Source organism: Australozyma saopauloensis, chromosome 3, assembly GCF_035610405.1.
Source record: "Australozyma saopauloensis chromosome 3, complete sequence".
Lineage (NCBI taxonomy): Eukaryota > Fungi > Ascomycota > Pichiomycetes > Serinales > Metschnikowiaceae > Australozyma > Australozyma saopauloensis.
In genome coordinates this window covers 997,327-1,011,367 of record NC_086133.1, presented here as the reverse complement: position 1 = coordinate 1,011,367, position 14,041 = coordinate 997,327, and the positions used below count along the sequence as shown (strand labels likewise).

At 47.0% G+C, this 14,041-nt stretch overlaps 5 protein-coding genes across 5 annotated transcripts; 3 read left to right on the top strand and 2 right to left on the bottom strand.

The window, feature by feature from the left end:
• Positions 1 to 147: 147 nt before the first annotated feature.
• On the top strand, positions 148 to 2,967 carry PUMCH_002618 (uncharacterized protein; the record flags this gene model as incomplete). Its single annotated transcript, XM_063021619.1, has 1 exon — positions 148 to 2,967. One exon carries the CDS (start codon positions 148 to 150, stop codon positions 2,965 to 2,967), a length of 2,820 nt encoding a protein of 939 aa, XP_062877689.1.
• Positions 2,968 to 4,293: 1,326 nt separating this feature from the next.
• PUMCH_002617 (uncharacterized protein) lies at positions 4,294 to 7,854 on the bottom strand (the record flags this gene model as incomplete). The annotated part of the gene is made up of 1 exon (XM_063021618.1): positions 4,294 to 7,854. One exon carries the CDS (start codon positions 7,852 to 7,854, stop codon positions 4,294 to 4,296), a length of 3,561 nt encoding a protein of 1,186 aa, XP_062877688.1.
• Positions 7,855 to 9,612: 1,758 nt separating this feature from the next.
• PUMCH_002616 (uncharacterized protein) lies at positions 9,613 to 11,415 on the top strand (the record flags this gene model as incomplete). Its single annotated transcript, XM_063021617.1, has 1 exon — positions 9,613 to 11,415. The coding sequence occupies one exon, from the start codon at positions 9,613 to 9,615 to the stop codon at positions 11,413 to 11,415; it is 1,803 nt and encodes a 600-aa protein (XP_062877687.1).
• A 651-nt stretch (positions 11,416 to 12,066) lies between these two features.
• PUMCH_002615 (uncharacterized protein) lies at positions 12,067 to 12,816 on the top strand (the record flags this gene model as incomplete). Its single annotated transcript, XM_063021616.1, has 1 exon — positions 12,067 to 12,816. The coding sequence occupies one exon, from the start codon at positions 12,067 to 12,069 to the stop codon at positions 12,814 to 12,816; it is 750 nt and encodes a 249-aa protein (XP_062877686.1).
• A 63-nt stretch (positions 12,817 to 12,879) lies between these two features.
• Positions 12,880 to 13,926, bottom strand: PUMCH_002614 (uncharacterized protein; the record flags this gene model as incomplete). The annotated part of the gene is made up of 1 exon (XM_063021615.1): positions 12,880 to 13,926. One exon carries the CDS (start codon positions 13,924 to 13,926, stop codon positions 12,880 to 12,882), a length of 1,047 nt encoding a protein of 348 aa, XP_062877685.1.
• Positions 13,927 to 14,041: the final 115 nt, after the last annotated feature.

Here is a 14,041-nt window from a genome sequence, read left to right as displayed (position 1 = left end):
CCAAAATCCCCCAATTAATCCGTCCAGCTCCTCCTACCCACACCAAAAAACCCCCAACCCACGCCATTTCCCCCTTCGCATACCCCATCTCAATATCCACCACTCTCACCTGAAAAACTCTCCTCCACCATCTCTCCTCCACCAGCCATGGACCACGTGAAACAGGCGCTCGGAGTCATGTACTCGGCCTCGGCACTGCAGCAGCAGAAAAAAGAGGCCACCCACTTCTTGGAAGCGTTCCAGAAAACGCCCGAGGCATGGCAAGTGGCCCACGAGCTTCTTTCCGATCCCGCTTCGCCGTTGGAGTTCCGCATGTTTGCAGCTCAGACGTTGCGATCCAAGGCCACCTACGATTTGCTGCAGCTTCCGCACGACGCGGTGGTGCAATTGCGCCAGTCGATGCTTGATCTTCTCTCGATCTATGCAGCCAAGGATAAGCTGATCCGGGTGCAGCTATCGTTGTGCCTCTGCCAGATTGCGTTGCAGGACTTGCAGTGGGCCAATGCTATCAATGATGTTTCGGCGCGGTTGACCACGTCCGAGGAGTGTGTGCCGGCGTTGTTGGAGTTTTTGAAGATCTTGCCGGAGGAATTGACCCTGGCCAATAAGACGCCATTGACGGACCAGGAGTTCAACAGTCGCACAAAGGAGCTCATAACAAACAACGTGCAGAATGTGCTTGTGCTTCTCAAACGCATGGCGGACTCTGGCTCCCACTCGGCGTTGCTTTTGGACTGCTTAAATAGTTGGATCAAGGAGTGCCCCATTGTCGATGTGTTGAGCATCGAATCCCTCGCAAAGTTGATGTTCCACTCTCTTACCGTAGACGATACTTTTGAAAGCGCAGCCGAGTGTCTCTGTTCTGTGTTCAGGGAGACCAGGGACATAGACAACTACCAGCTCATCGACGCCTTGTACCAACAACTCTTGAGTGTCCACGATGCCTTCACAAAGAACCCGGGCAAGTTGGACGACCCGGAGACAGTCAGCGGCCTCACGAGGATCTACGCGGAGGCGGGCGAGTCCTGGCACGTCCTCATTGCCAAGAACGCTTCCCACTTCAAGCCCTTGGTCCAAATTCTTCTCGAGTGCTGTAAATACGACCAGGACTTGGATGTGGTGAAGTACACGTTCTACTTCTGGTACCAGCTCAAGCAGATGTTAACGCTCCCCAAATTCGAGGCGTCTCGCGCAGAATTGCTGCCCATCTATTTGGAGCTCATTCTGGTCATCATCTTCCACCTCCGCTATCCTACAAATCTGAGCGACAACAACTTATTCGATGGCGACAAAGAGGCCGAAGATAAATTTAAGGAGTTCCGTTACGAGATGGGTGACGTCTTGAAGGACTGCTGTGCTGTTGTGGGACCCCAAAGAGCATTGAATGTCCCATTCCAGCAAATCAACGACATGATCAATCTGCAAGGTGGCCAGTGGCAACTTTTAGAAGCTCCTCTCTTCAGTATGCGAGTCATGGCCAAGGAAGTTTCCAAAAAGGAGAAAACCATTCTTCCCACCATCATGAGACTATTGGTTCGTCTCCCAGAGCATCCAAAGATAAGATACGCTACAACGTTGGTTTTGGGACGCTATTCTGAATGGACCGCAAACAATCCGGAATTCTTGGAGCCACAATTGAACTACATCATTGAGGGTTTCCTGGGAGACGTCTCGTCGACTACGGATATTGTCAATGCAACTTCCCAGGCACTCATGTACTTTTGTCAAGATTGCGCTCCATTGCTCATCAACTACATGGAACAACTCTACATGCTTTACAAACAAGTTCAAGATAAGCTTGGTACTACAGCAGTTTATGACTTAGTGGATGGATTGTCTCATGTCATCCGTGAAATGCCTGCTGACAAGCAATACATGGCTGCGGAAACTTTCCTTACACCAACATTAATGAAAATATCTGAGCTCAGCGCGGGTAATCCTCTTGATGAGGCCGTCACGACTCAGCTCAGAGATGAGGGTGAAATCCTCAGCATATACCAAAACATTGCGCGTTGTTACAACTACGAGGTGTCAACATGCCCCACTGCCAGTTTTTTCATCGAGAAAATATGGCCAATTATTACTACTGTACTTTCAAAGTTCGGAAAGTCTCTCAAAGTGAGCGAGTTCTACCTCCGGATCATTAAGAATGCTGTTCAAGGTTGCACGACATACCTCACTCCCATTATCGGAGAGATTTGCAATTTGCTTCATGATGGGTTTAAGGCAACACTTTACGGCTGCTACCTTTGGGTGACAGGCGTTGTCATTCAATGCTCTCCTGAGTTCGCAGAAAGCCTCCAGGCCATTTTCCAGCTTGCTCTCTCGCAGTCCAATGCGTTTTTCCAGATCATATCCAAAGATTCAAGCGTAGACATCAAAAGCATGCCGGATGTCGTTGAGGACTTCTTCAGTATGGCTTCCGAGCTTCTCATGTACTTCCCTCCAGAAGTAACCTCCAACGAAGAACTTATGCGCTCGATCTTCGAGGCTGGAATTCTTGCATTGGAAAGCAGCGAAGAGTACAATCCTCTCATGGCGTGCGTTCATTTTTTCATCGACTATATATCCTGGGCGTCCGAGTATCCCCCAGTGTCATTGTACGAGGGCGATTTCGAGGCCGTCAAGCAAAACGTCAAATTATTCATGTCTGTCGACACCCACGTCGAACGTCTTCTACAAGCCGTCATCAGAGGCCTCATCTTCAAATTCTACAACGATGCCGATGGAAATGATCTTGTGATTAAGATATTGGGGGTTGCTGCGGACCCCAATCAGTCCATTGCGCGTCTCAACACCGCTATTTTGACCCTTCCTAACATCAGTGAAAAAGAAATTAGCAAACTCATGGGCTCCGTCTCTGTTGCTCTTCCCAACAAAGACATGCGTCGCATCCGCATTGCCATCAAAGACTTTGTCAGCTGGTATACTCGCAAAAATGTGAACACTCGTGCCGCGTTTAATTGAGAAGCCTGGACGGGCAACCGTTTGTGCACATGCCTAATTGACCTCTTTGCGCGAAGAGGCGGGTATATTTTCCTGATGCTACTGGATGGCTAGAAATCCCTGTCAATTCGATTGGAAACGGCAGTTCTCATCGCATACTTTAATTACACATACAGATTCTTTAATTAGCTACGTTACATTCCATCTATTTCGGGAGTCTCCTGGCAATAATCAGGGAGTCCTGAACGAACTAAATCAAACATAGTCTGCAGTCAAAGAGAATGAACGCCTGCTTTTGCAAACCAGCAAGCTTATTATAGGTGCAAAAATTTTCTTGTGCAAGTCAGACTGCTCACAAAACGCCCGTTCAGCATTGTGACCTTCAAATACGCTGGACGACTGCAGACAGTGCGGAGCGACTTGACTCATATACACTATTTGAGACGTTGTCATTTTTAGCTGCAGGACAACGCGAAAATTTCTTTTTCAACTGATGCCAATCCAGCAAAAGGATTGCCCGATTAGGCTACACAGTTGTTCGTTACGGTTTGAATCCTGCACAGCACCCATGTGGCTGCTTCTGCCCGCCTCAACCGTTCATTCCCGTCACATTATAAAAAGGCAGCTGGATCCCGCTATTTTTTCTCTTCGTCAAACAACCACATCGCACTCTCGCTTTAGTCTTTCGCTCAATACTCACAACAATGCAATTCTCCACTGTCGCTATCTTCGCCGCTGCCGCCGCTGTTGTCGCTGCTGCCCCAAAGAACGGTTCTAACTCCACTGTTACCTCCGTCTCTACCGCCTCCAAGTTGGTCACCATCACCTCTTGTTCCGGTGGCTGCTCTTCCACTGCTGCCCCAGCCAAGAACGTTACCACCACCTACATCGCTGGTGCTAACAAGCAATACGCTGCTGGTGCCGCTGCTTTGGCTGCCGGTGCTTTGTTGGCTTTGTAAGAAGCTTCGATGAACCTTCTTTCTCTGTTTTAATAGACTTCTTGTACCAATAAAGTAAACTTAATTTTTTCAACTTGGTTTGTAGCTTGGATCGTAGAAACGGCGTATGGCGCTGCATGCAGGTTAATTTTCAACGGTTTCCGCGCGCTACGGTTGTGGCTGTTTTTGGCAGGTGTCAAGCATTGCGTGTGACAGTTCTTGGCAACTTTGACCTTTTAGGAGACAAGACGTTTGAATCGATTTCCATGCTATACAGAATATATTCAATGTATAAATAAATTTAAATGCTATATATAAATGTCTTGAAAGCTACACTAGTGCACACCTTCAGACTGAGATGATGCAAGGATAAATGTATGGTCGCGCAATTCATGCGAAATCGTCCGACTTAATTTGACAGAATGAGTTCATATTCGTGATTCTCTTTGGGAATGAATTTCGACAGAAGTCCCCCGGCCCGTCTGCGACTGAACCAGTTGAGTTTGCGTATGACGTTCTGACGTTTCACGTAGTTGAAGTCATCGACGGTGGAATCTTTCAACGAGAAGCTGTTGATATCACTTTCATCAACACTGGTGAGCTCGTGGTCTTTGATTTTGGGCGGCGTCCAATATTTTAACAACAAAGAGTTGAGAACCACGCTGATAGAGCTACATGCCATGGCACCCGCTGCTGCAACGGGTGAAAGCATCAAATTGAAGGGAAGGAAACAGCCCATTGCAAACGGTAACATGAAAACGTTGTAGATGGAAGCACAGAAGAAGTTCCACTTGATCTTACTAAAAGTGGCTTTTGAGACATCAAGGGCAGTTACGATTCCATAGAGATCGTTGGTGCTGCCTTCTGATCCCAAAAGTACGATATCCGCAGAGTCCACCGCAATATCGGTACCAGAACTGATTGCCATTCCCAAATCAGCTCTGACAAGGGCCGGCGCGTCGTTGATACCGTCACCGACAAACGCGATTGAGACATTCTTGGACCCGCCAAATCTTTGTCTAATATCATCCACAATTTTGTCTTTTTCAATCGGCAAAACATCAGCAAAGATGCTTCCCCTGGGTATGCCGACTTGGTCACCAACTTTTTGCGCAACTTTGAGACTGTCTCCTGTCACCATGCCGACTTGATAATGTCCAACACTTTGTAAGTATTGGACAACGTCACGGGCACAAGGTTTAATCGAGTCGGAGAGCTCCGCGTATCCGCAATATTGATCGTCTATCACGACGTGGCAAATACTTGAAATGGAGTCCGCCAACTCATTTTCAAGCACTTTCGCCAACAGATGTCTCGCATCTGGATAATTCTTGACAATGAGCTTTGTGTTACCAACAGCAATGCTTCGAAGAACTCCATTTATGTTTACATTGGCGGAGAGGCCCATACCCGGAGTAACAATTAAGTCTGAAACGGCACCATCAAATGTATCTTCTTCGAAAGTTTTCTTAAGTAAACCCCTTGCCTTTTTTACCAAGGCTTTGGCTGTTGGATGTTCTGAGTTTGCCTCTAACGAGCCGATTAGACTCCAAAACTCCTCACCCGATAAATTTAGTTTGTTCTCGATTTGCTTGAAATTAACGACTTCCATCTCTCCGCTTGTCAAAGTGCCGGTTTTGTCAAAGAGAATTACGTTTATATCACTGGCCTTCTCCAAAATGTCACCGCCTTTGATGAGTGCACCGTGGCTTGCTCCAACACCAGTACCAACCATAACTGCAGTAGGTGCTGCAAGTCCTAAGGCACATGGACATGCCACAACAATAACAGAAATAGCAAGTTTGAAGCAAACAAAGTACTTTCCGTTGAGATCTTTGTGGAAGATGGTAGGAAGGACATTTGCGTAAAACTTTGCGCAAACTATCCAAAAGACAAGAGTGAGCACAGACAAACCTAAGATAAAGAAGACAAATCTTGCGGCAATGTAGTCGGCAAAACGTTGAACAGGCGCTTTGTTAACTTGCGAGTCTTTAACGATGTTGATAATCTGGTGAAGTTGCGAATTTTTACCAGCTCCTGTGACTTTAACGTAGATGACTGAAGGTCCATTGATAGATCCTCCAATTACCCTGCTACCGCGTTCTTTGTGCACTGGGAGAGATTCTCCAGTTACCACTGATTCGTCAATTTCGGTGTTACCATAAATTATGATACCATCAACTGGCATTTTGCCTCCAGGGGTGACAACAACAATATCTTCATTTTGAATTAAGTCAATTGATAACTCTCGTACTGGGAACTTTGAAAGGGCCTCAGGCTCATTAATGTCAAATTCGCCATCAAACACAACAATCAGGCAAGTGGTAGGAGTCAATGACAATAGACGCGACAACGCAAAGGAAGTTGCACCTTTTGCTTTGTTTTCGATCCATTTACCGAAAGAAACAAAACACACAAGCATCACTATAGTATCGAAGAGCACTTTCGGAGGCTTGCTGGATTCACCAGACCATACTGAAAGGGAAATAGAAGTGATAGAGAAACAATACGTAATGCTTGAGGAGATACAAACCAAGACATCCATATTGGCACCATGGCCCTTGTTGAGAAGAAAGAATTTGAATCTTTTGAAAAATGGCGCCCCCAATACAAAGAGAACGAAAGAGGCTAGGGCTAGTTGCAAGATACTCACAAGGAAGAGACCGTCCATGATCATGAACTCCTTCCAAAACTGTAGACCTTGAAGTGCATTGAGGACGATGGTAGGTATACCAAAGATGAGAGCGAGGAAGAAATTTTTACGCCAGAATTGAATGTCGTTAGCTTTAGATAGTATCTTCAATTGCGAAGCCAATGACTGGTCAATAGAGTTGAATATCGTGAAGTTGAACTGGTCGTCAATAGCATTCAATGCGTCCACTAAAACTCTCACGCCCGTCACATCCGGGCAAATACGGACCTGTAATATGTCTATTAGACTTTCAATGTTCGAGCCATTGAGGTTGCTAGTCTCGTCCTCCGCCTGTTGACTTTGGAATTTGAAGTGAAATGAGAGCACACCCGCAAGACTGTTCAAGACGGCCTCAACATTGTACTGAAAAGTGGAGAGTTCTGTTGCATCTGTCAAACCATAGATCTGGAGAGTGAAGTCCTCAATCTTACTTGCAGAAGTATTGCTATGTTGTGGTCGAGCAGGTAGCAAAGCGGCATCAAAACCACAGTCTTCAATGGCTTGTCGTATCTCTTCTGCATCCACTTCATCAGTATGTGTTACGACCGCCTCATTCGTTATCTGAGAGACATCCGCTGAAATGACTCCATCCATCGACTCCAAACGCTCCGTAATCGAAGCAGAGCAGGCACCGCAGGTCATGCCAGTCACTTGAAAAATGGTATTTTGCGCATTTCCCGAAGCCAGTGACGTAGACTCAATTGTAGCGTCAAAGCCGCAGTCCTCTACAACAGATAGAAGAGACTCCGGAGATACCAGGCTCGCATGGGATATCTTGGCCTCGTTGGTCAAAAGTGACACCGAGCACTTCTTGACGCCCTCCTGTTTCTCGATTGCTTCTGTTATACTGGAGGAACATGCACCGCAAGTCATGCCTGAAATCAGTAGTGTTGTCTGGGAAAGGTCACCAGAAATGTCATTATTTGGGGCATTGGTGATATGGCTGATGAGTGCTGCATCAAAACCACAATTCTCTATTGCCTCGACCAAAAGTTTGGGGTCGAACGGTTCGTTGTACGTCACTTTTGCCTCATTGGTTAGTAGAGAGACCGAAGCTAGTACAACTTGAGGGATTCGCTCCAAGGCTTCGGAGACAGACGCTGTACATGCAGAACAGGTCATGCCCTGAACAGATAAGATGGCCTCGGACATTCTGTCGGCAGTAGAAAAGAGGAAGGGATGTGTTTGACTGAATATGTAGTTAGTAATGCAAAATAAGGAACTGTCATGGGAGTGCAGATACGACCGGCTTAGGTCCGAGCCGGACTTGGCCCACATTGGCCCTGTGGTGTTTGGGAGGAGAGATATCGTAGTCGCGAGTTCGGGAGATGGAAATTTGCATGATTGGAAATTGGCAATAGTACTTTCCGGGCTCAAAATTGGCTTTGGGGTGACGTTGGTGTGGCCCAGGTAGCATTATACTTTGTGGTTCTTCTGCAGGAGCGATGGAATAGATAAAGCAGGTCACCTGGAAGCCCTTGCAATTACGAGGCCTAATTGGGTAGTTGGGTGAGAGCTTGATTTGTATTTTTTTTTCTTTGTTGTATTGGAGTGGGAAAACAGATTAAACGAGAGAAGGTATATTTGAGTCATGGGTTAAAAAGGGTAGGTGTTGTGGTTGTCTAAGAACCGGTTACTGATTGGTTACAGAGACAACTGGTTTGTTTGAGTAGCAATTTGGCGTCAAAATTTACAAAGGTTGTGTTTTTGATACATTTATGCCAAAATGTGGCTCTAAGTCCATACAATTGATCCATTCGTCAACAAGTGACTAGTATTTTTAGGCTAAGCACGGTGACTATCAACTCTTTTAAAGTAAGCACTAAACACTCTTCCTTTTTAAGTTAAACAGACTAATTGGAAGACACGCATCAGGTGCGAAGCATCTATTTTATATTCTAAAATATTGTCTTTACTCAGTCATGCTCTTAATCGAATTCCGAGAAACTGAGTCAGTCCGGGAGACAGAAAGCGCAAATGTGGCCCAGGTGACGTGAAATTTCGTGGCACACAAACAAAGAAAAACAGAATCCATAATTCAAACACAAATTCAAACACAAAACCAAGTCCAAAATTTAAACCCTAGAGCCAATTTTAAAGAGTCTTTGCAGATCTCCCATCGCACCATCTCACTCCCTCAGTGCCAGAGTACCAGTAGCCTCTATATTAAGAGTACTACCAAGAGTGCCATCGCAATACCATCAGAAGCATCACAATTTCCGCCCAGACCTAAATAAACACACAAACTTTCTACCATAAAACAAACATCCAAAAATAAGAAAAGAATCTTGTAATTAACAAAACAACTCCGATCGACTACCATCAACCACAATCATCTACAATGTCCCACAATCAAGCACAATAACACACAACCAACTACAATAGCCACAATAGCCACAGCCCATCCCACTAGTAAATCCTCCCCAATTACAAATCCCTCACCGCCTCTATACCCTCCCCCCATTATTAGCGTCTCCCCCAGGAATAGATGGATCCCTGCAGATGAGTGCGCGCTATAGCTAATCCTCTCGAAAAAAAAACCCAGCCAAGGCTCGAACTTCAGAATACCAAATCCCGTTTTTTTTTTCCTCTCCGTTTCCCAGTGCCTTGCCCGTGCGTGTGTGCCATCTGGTGACTGCCACTTCTGTCGCTGCGTAGTAGTTTCTGCGGCCGTCCTCTATTAGTCCCCGCGGTGCGTTTTTTTCTGTCACGAACTGCCTTCTTGTGTGGTGAAAGTCAGCTTTTCAATCACTTTTGAGGCTGTGACTTTGGGAGTTTCCGGGCTGTCCACTGGTGTCACCTTGTGTGTGCGCAAATAACTCTTTGTGTGGAGCATCTATTTTTTTTTCGCTTCTTTTACTTTTTCGAGGCTTTGCTCTTTTGCCTCCCGTATTCCTGTTTCGAGTCATACTTCGCTTTCGGTGGCTCCGTGACCCTGGGTTCCACATTTTCACATTCGTCAGCAAAGAATCCCGTGGAAGCTCCACAGGCCATACACGTAGATAAAATCGCCGTTTCTTTTGGTCCTGCTCTGCAATGACGGAAGCTAAACCCAAGACCACAGGCACTTTGGCCAAAATCGGACGTCTCTTCAAGGCCACCACTCCCGAACCCAAGACGCCGGCCAAGAGCCCTACTCCGGGAAGTCCCGAAAACGACACGGTCGCCGCGAAGATCCCAGCCCCACGCGGCCGCAAGCCGCACGCTCTGATGATCTCCGGGATGATCAATGGAACTGGCGACACCGACGACGACGTGCTCGCTCCGCTTCCCAACGATCGTTCACGCACAGCGTCTCCTCGCTCGGCTGTGTCTCCTACATCTTCCAAACCCTTTCAGAGCCTGATAGACTTGTCTCAACCTCAACCGACTCATTTGTCTGTCACACACATTGAGGAGGATCCAAACACCTCCCGCTCGTCTCCGGCATCGAGACTGTCTTCTGTGATCAGCTTGCCTCGCAAGAACAACCTGTTCATCAAGCCAAAGCTGTCGTCGATCTCGCGCTCTTCCTCCACGAAAAGACCAAACGAAAAGGAGAACCTCACCATATCTCCCTCGGTTTCCAGTACGCAATTGTCTGCTGCAGCCACGCCGGTCCCTATAAAGCCTAGATTCAAGATGTTTGAAGATGGCTCCCACGAACATAACTTGCGTGCAGCTAGACGTCAAGATAAGATCAGTAACATGTTGAAGGATCTACTTGGAGCCAAGAAACTCCGTAATGAAGCCAAGTCGGCGGTGCCGAACATTCTTCTGCCTCAAAATAAGCCAGAAGATGAACCTCCCACCTTGTTTGCAGGTCTTGTCAGCCAGGTCAAAAAGGAGGGAATGCCTGATGCCAACGCTAAGGATCCCGAATTCAGCCAACAGGATTGTCGCTCGTTTGTTCAGAAGTATGGCCAGTGCCAGGAAGTGATTGGCCGTGGCTCCTTCGGTGTGGTGAGAATATCCCATAAGAAGGCTGACGCAAAGGCTGGTTGCCATGACGACGCCTTGTACGCCGTCAAGGAATTCAAAAGAAAGCCAAGCGAGTCGGAGAAAAAGTATTCTCGGCGTCTCACATCAGAATTCTGTATTTCGTCTTCATTGAAGCACATCAACATCATCGATACCCTAGATCTTCTCAAAGATGCGAAAGGTGACTATTGCGAGGTTATGGAATTCTGTCTGGGTGGTGATCTATACACCTTAATTATTGCAGCAGGCAAGTTAGAATATGCCGAGGCTGACTGCTTATTCAAGCAGCTCATACGTGGTGTCAATTACATGCATGATATGGGAGTCGCTCACAGAGACTTGAAGCCTGAAAACCTTCTTTTAACACAACAAGGTGTTTTGAAGATCACAGATTTCGGTAACGGCGAGTGCTTCCGCATGGCATGGGAAGAAGATATCCACTTGAGTGATGGAGTGTGTGGCTCCAGTCCTTACATTGCACCTGAAGAATTTACACAGAAGCACTTCGATCCTCGCTGTGTGGATATCTGGGCGTGTGGAGTGATCTACATGGCCATGAGAACAGGAAGGCAATTGTGGAAGGTTGCCAACGCGAAAGACGAATTTTTCGAGGAGTACATTCAGAAACGGAAGAACGCTTCTGGATACGAGCCTATCGAGTCGTTGAAGAGAGCACGGTGTAGGAACGTTATTTATTCGATTTTGGACCCGATTCCCGACAGAAGAATCACCGGAAAACAGATTCTCAACAGTGAATGGGGCCGCGAGATCGTTGTTTGTGCCGCAGGGAACGGCGGCGTGGCTGCTTCCAACAAGTCTCAGGAGAAGCTCAACAGATCGACTGTCAAGGTCAACGAGCTTGCCAAACAGACCGTGTGAGGTAGTCTGATCCACGGCTCCACCAAGAGCCTTTTCGATGGAAAACAATTGGAAGGTTGTATATGTATAATTATAGGGAATAATCATGGGACTCAACAATAAATATAATTTAGAGACCGATTCTGTAAGCGCAACCAGAGTGTCAAAGGGCTCAGTGACCATTGGGTGCAAATCGAAACAACGACACCAACAAACAGCCACACGTGTCCAATCCAATACAGACAAAAAGAAGGAATCAATCTCCATACAAATTCCAACCAATTTCTCCACCTCCTGACCCAATTAAAAAAACGCTGTCGCACCATTTCCTCACTATTATTGACACGTCTAATTAATATGTCTCTACGCGAAGTATCTAATCTCCTACACCTCCTTGTAAACACCACCAAACACCACAATGGTCGAACTTTCAGACTTCCAGAGACAAGAAAAAGTCGGCGAAGGTATGTATCTCATCTTAATCCCCACTCCATGCTTATGTAACCCTTTCCCTCCAACAATATTCTAATCCCAGGTACTTACGGTGTGGTCTACAAAGCCCTAGACACTAGACACAACAACAGAGTCGTAGCGCTCAAGAAGATCCGGTTGGAGTCTGAAGATGAGGGCGTTCCTTCCACAGCCATCCGTGAGATCTCACTCCTAAAAGAAATGAGAGACGAGAACATCGTTCGTCTATACGATATCATACACTCAGATTCGCACAAATTGTACCTTGTCTTCGAGTTCTTGGACTTGGATTTGAAGAAGTACATGGAGTCGATTCCTCAGGGCGTCGGCTTGGAGCCGTCCATGGTCAAACGTTTCATGCATCAGTTGGTCAAGGGTATCAAACACTGCCACTCGCACCGGGTGCTCCATCGTGATTTGAAGCCTCAGAACTTGTTGATTGACAAGGAGGGTAACTTGAAATTGGCAGACTTTGGCTTGGCTCGTGCATTTGGCGTGCCGTTGCGTGCCTACACTCACGAGGTGGTGACCCTCTGGTACAGGGCACCGGAGATTCTTTTGGGCGGTAAACAGTACTCGACCGGTGTTGACATGTGGTCTGTGGGCTGTATTTTCGCCGAGATGTGTAACAGAAAACCTCTCTTCCCTGGAGACTCGGAGATCGACGAAATCTTCCGCATCTTCCGTATTTTGGGTACGCCCAACGAACAAACGTGGCCCGAGGTGACCTTGTTGCCAGACTACAAGCTCACATGGCCCAAATGGGAAAGGAAAGATTTGGCAACACATGTGCCTACCTTAGATGCAGACGGAGTGGACTTGTTGTCGCAAATGTTATCCTATGATCCTAGCAAGAGAATCAGTGCTAAACGGTCATTGGTGCACCCTTACTTTAACGACGACAACGAAGAAAACTACGATGGCTTTTTGCGGTCTAGTGGTATGAACTGAACATCTTTATTATATAAATAACCATGCATATTTGTTTAAGAACAGCGCCGTCTGGTTGAACTTCTACAACCAGCAAGCGACGAGAAGAATAAAAATAGTAGAATTGATGAAGAATCTGAGCTGGTTTTGGGGCTCCTCCGGCTCTTGGCGCAAAGTCTCGACTTGCGGGGCCGACTGGAGGCTCTCTTCCTTTTTTGGGGTTTCGGGTATTGCCATCAGAACTGGTGACGGAGTCTTTTGATGGGGAACCACAGGTTTTGGTGTTGAACTAATAAGATCTTCGTGCGCAGAGATCAATGCAGAAAAAGATTTAGTGTCTGTTTTGGCCTTCATTTTGGCTAAAACGTGGCCAAGCTCCGTGATTTCGGACTTCAACTCGCAGACTTTGTCGCGAATAGAGTCGCCGCTGTGACCAACTTTGCGAAGATATTCCAAGTCCCGCTTATTTTGCTCTTCGAGTGTTTTGATTTTGGCCTGCGAACTTTTCAAGTTCTCGGCGATGCCATGGTGCTGCTCTTGCAACTGTGAAACGGCGCCAGCAAGCTGGAAGTTGTCGTACTCCAGCCTCTCTGCTTCTTCCGGGCTGAACGAAGCAAGTTTCAGGTAGTCGTACTCCATGAGCGAGTCCGCGTCATAATCGGAATCATCCAAAGACTGGAATTTGCCAATAGTCTCTACGCTGTTCAACTCAAACAGTTCTGTAGACAGCTTCGTCAGCACCGGCTTATGCGTAAGCGGATCGGGCAAAATGGACAGATTTGTATAGACGTATGATAGATCTTCGTTCTTGACAGATGCATCAGCCGTAAACGACTGGGTATACACATTAGCCTCGGTATCGAGAACGCCAGCGCCTCGAAGCATTGCCGAAAGCGTGTTCAGCATCCGTTTATTGCAGCAGGACCGAAGCAAGTACCGGTCCAAGGAGCCGATCTTCGCCAACGCCAGCGGGTCGTTTTTGAGCGAGTGTGGCTTCAAATGTAGGAGATCCTCGATCTGAGCTACGAGTGACAATTCGTCAGTGTCAATGGGCATTGGCCCGTGGCCGCCAGGATGTCGCAACTGCCGCGGCATTGAATCGTGGAACGACGGTTGCACCGCGCCGCTCATCTGATGTTTGTTGGGATAAAAGTGGGACTTTAGCAGGGTCCCTAGGTGGTAACGAGTATGTATTTGGGACCTTGCCGCTTTGGGTCATTAGTGCCTTGCTGTGTGCAGACGGGGT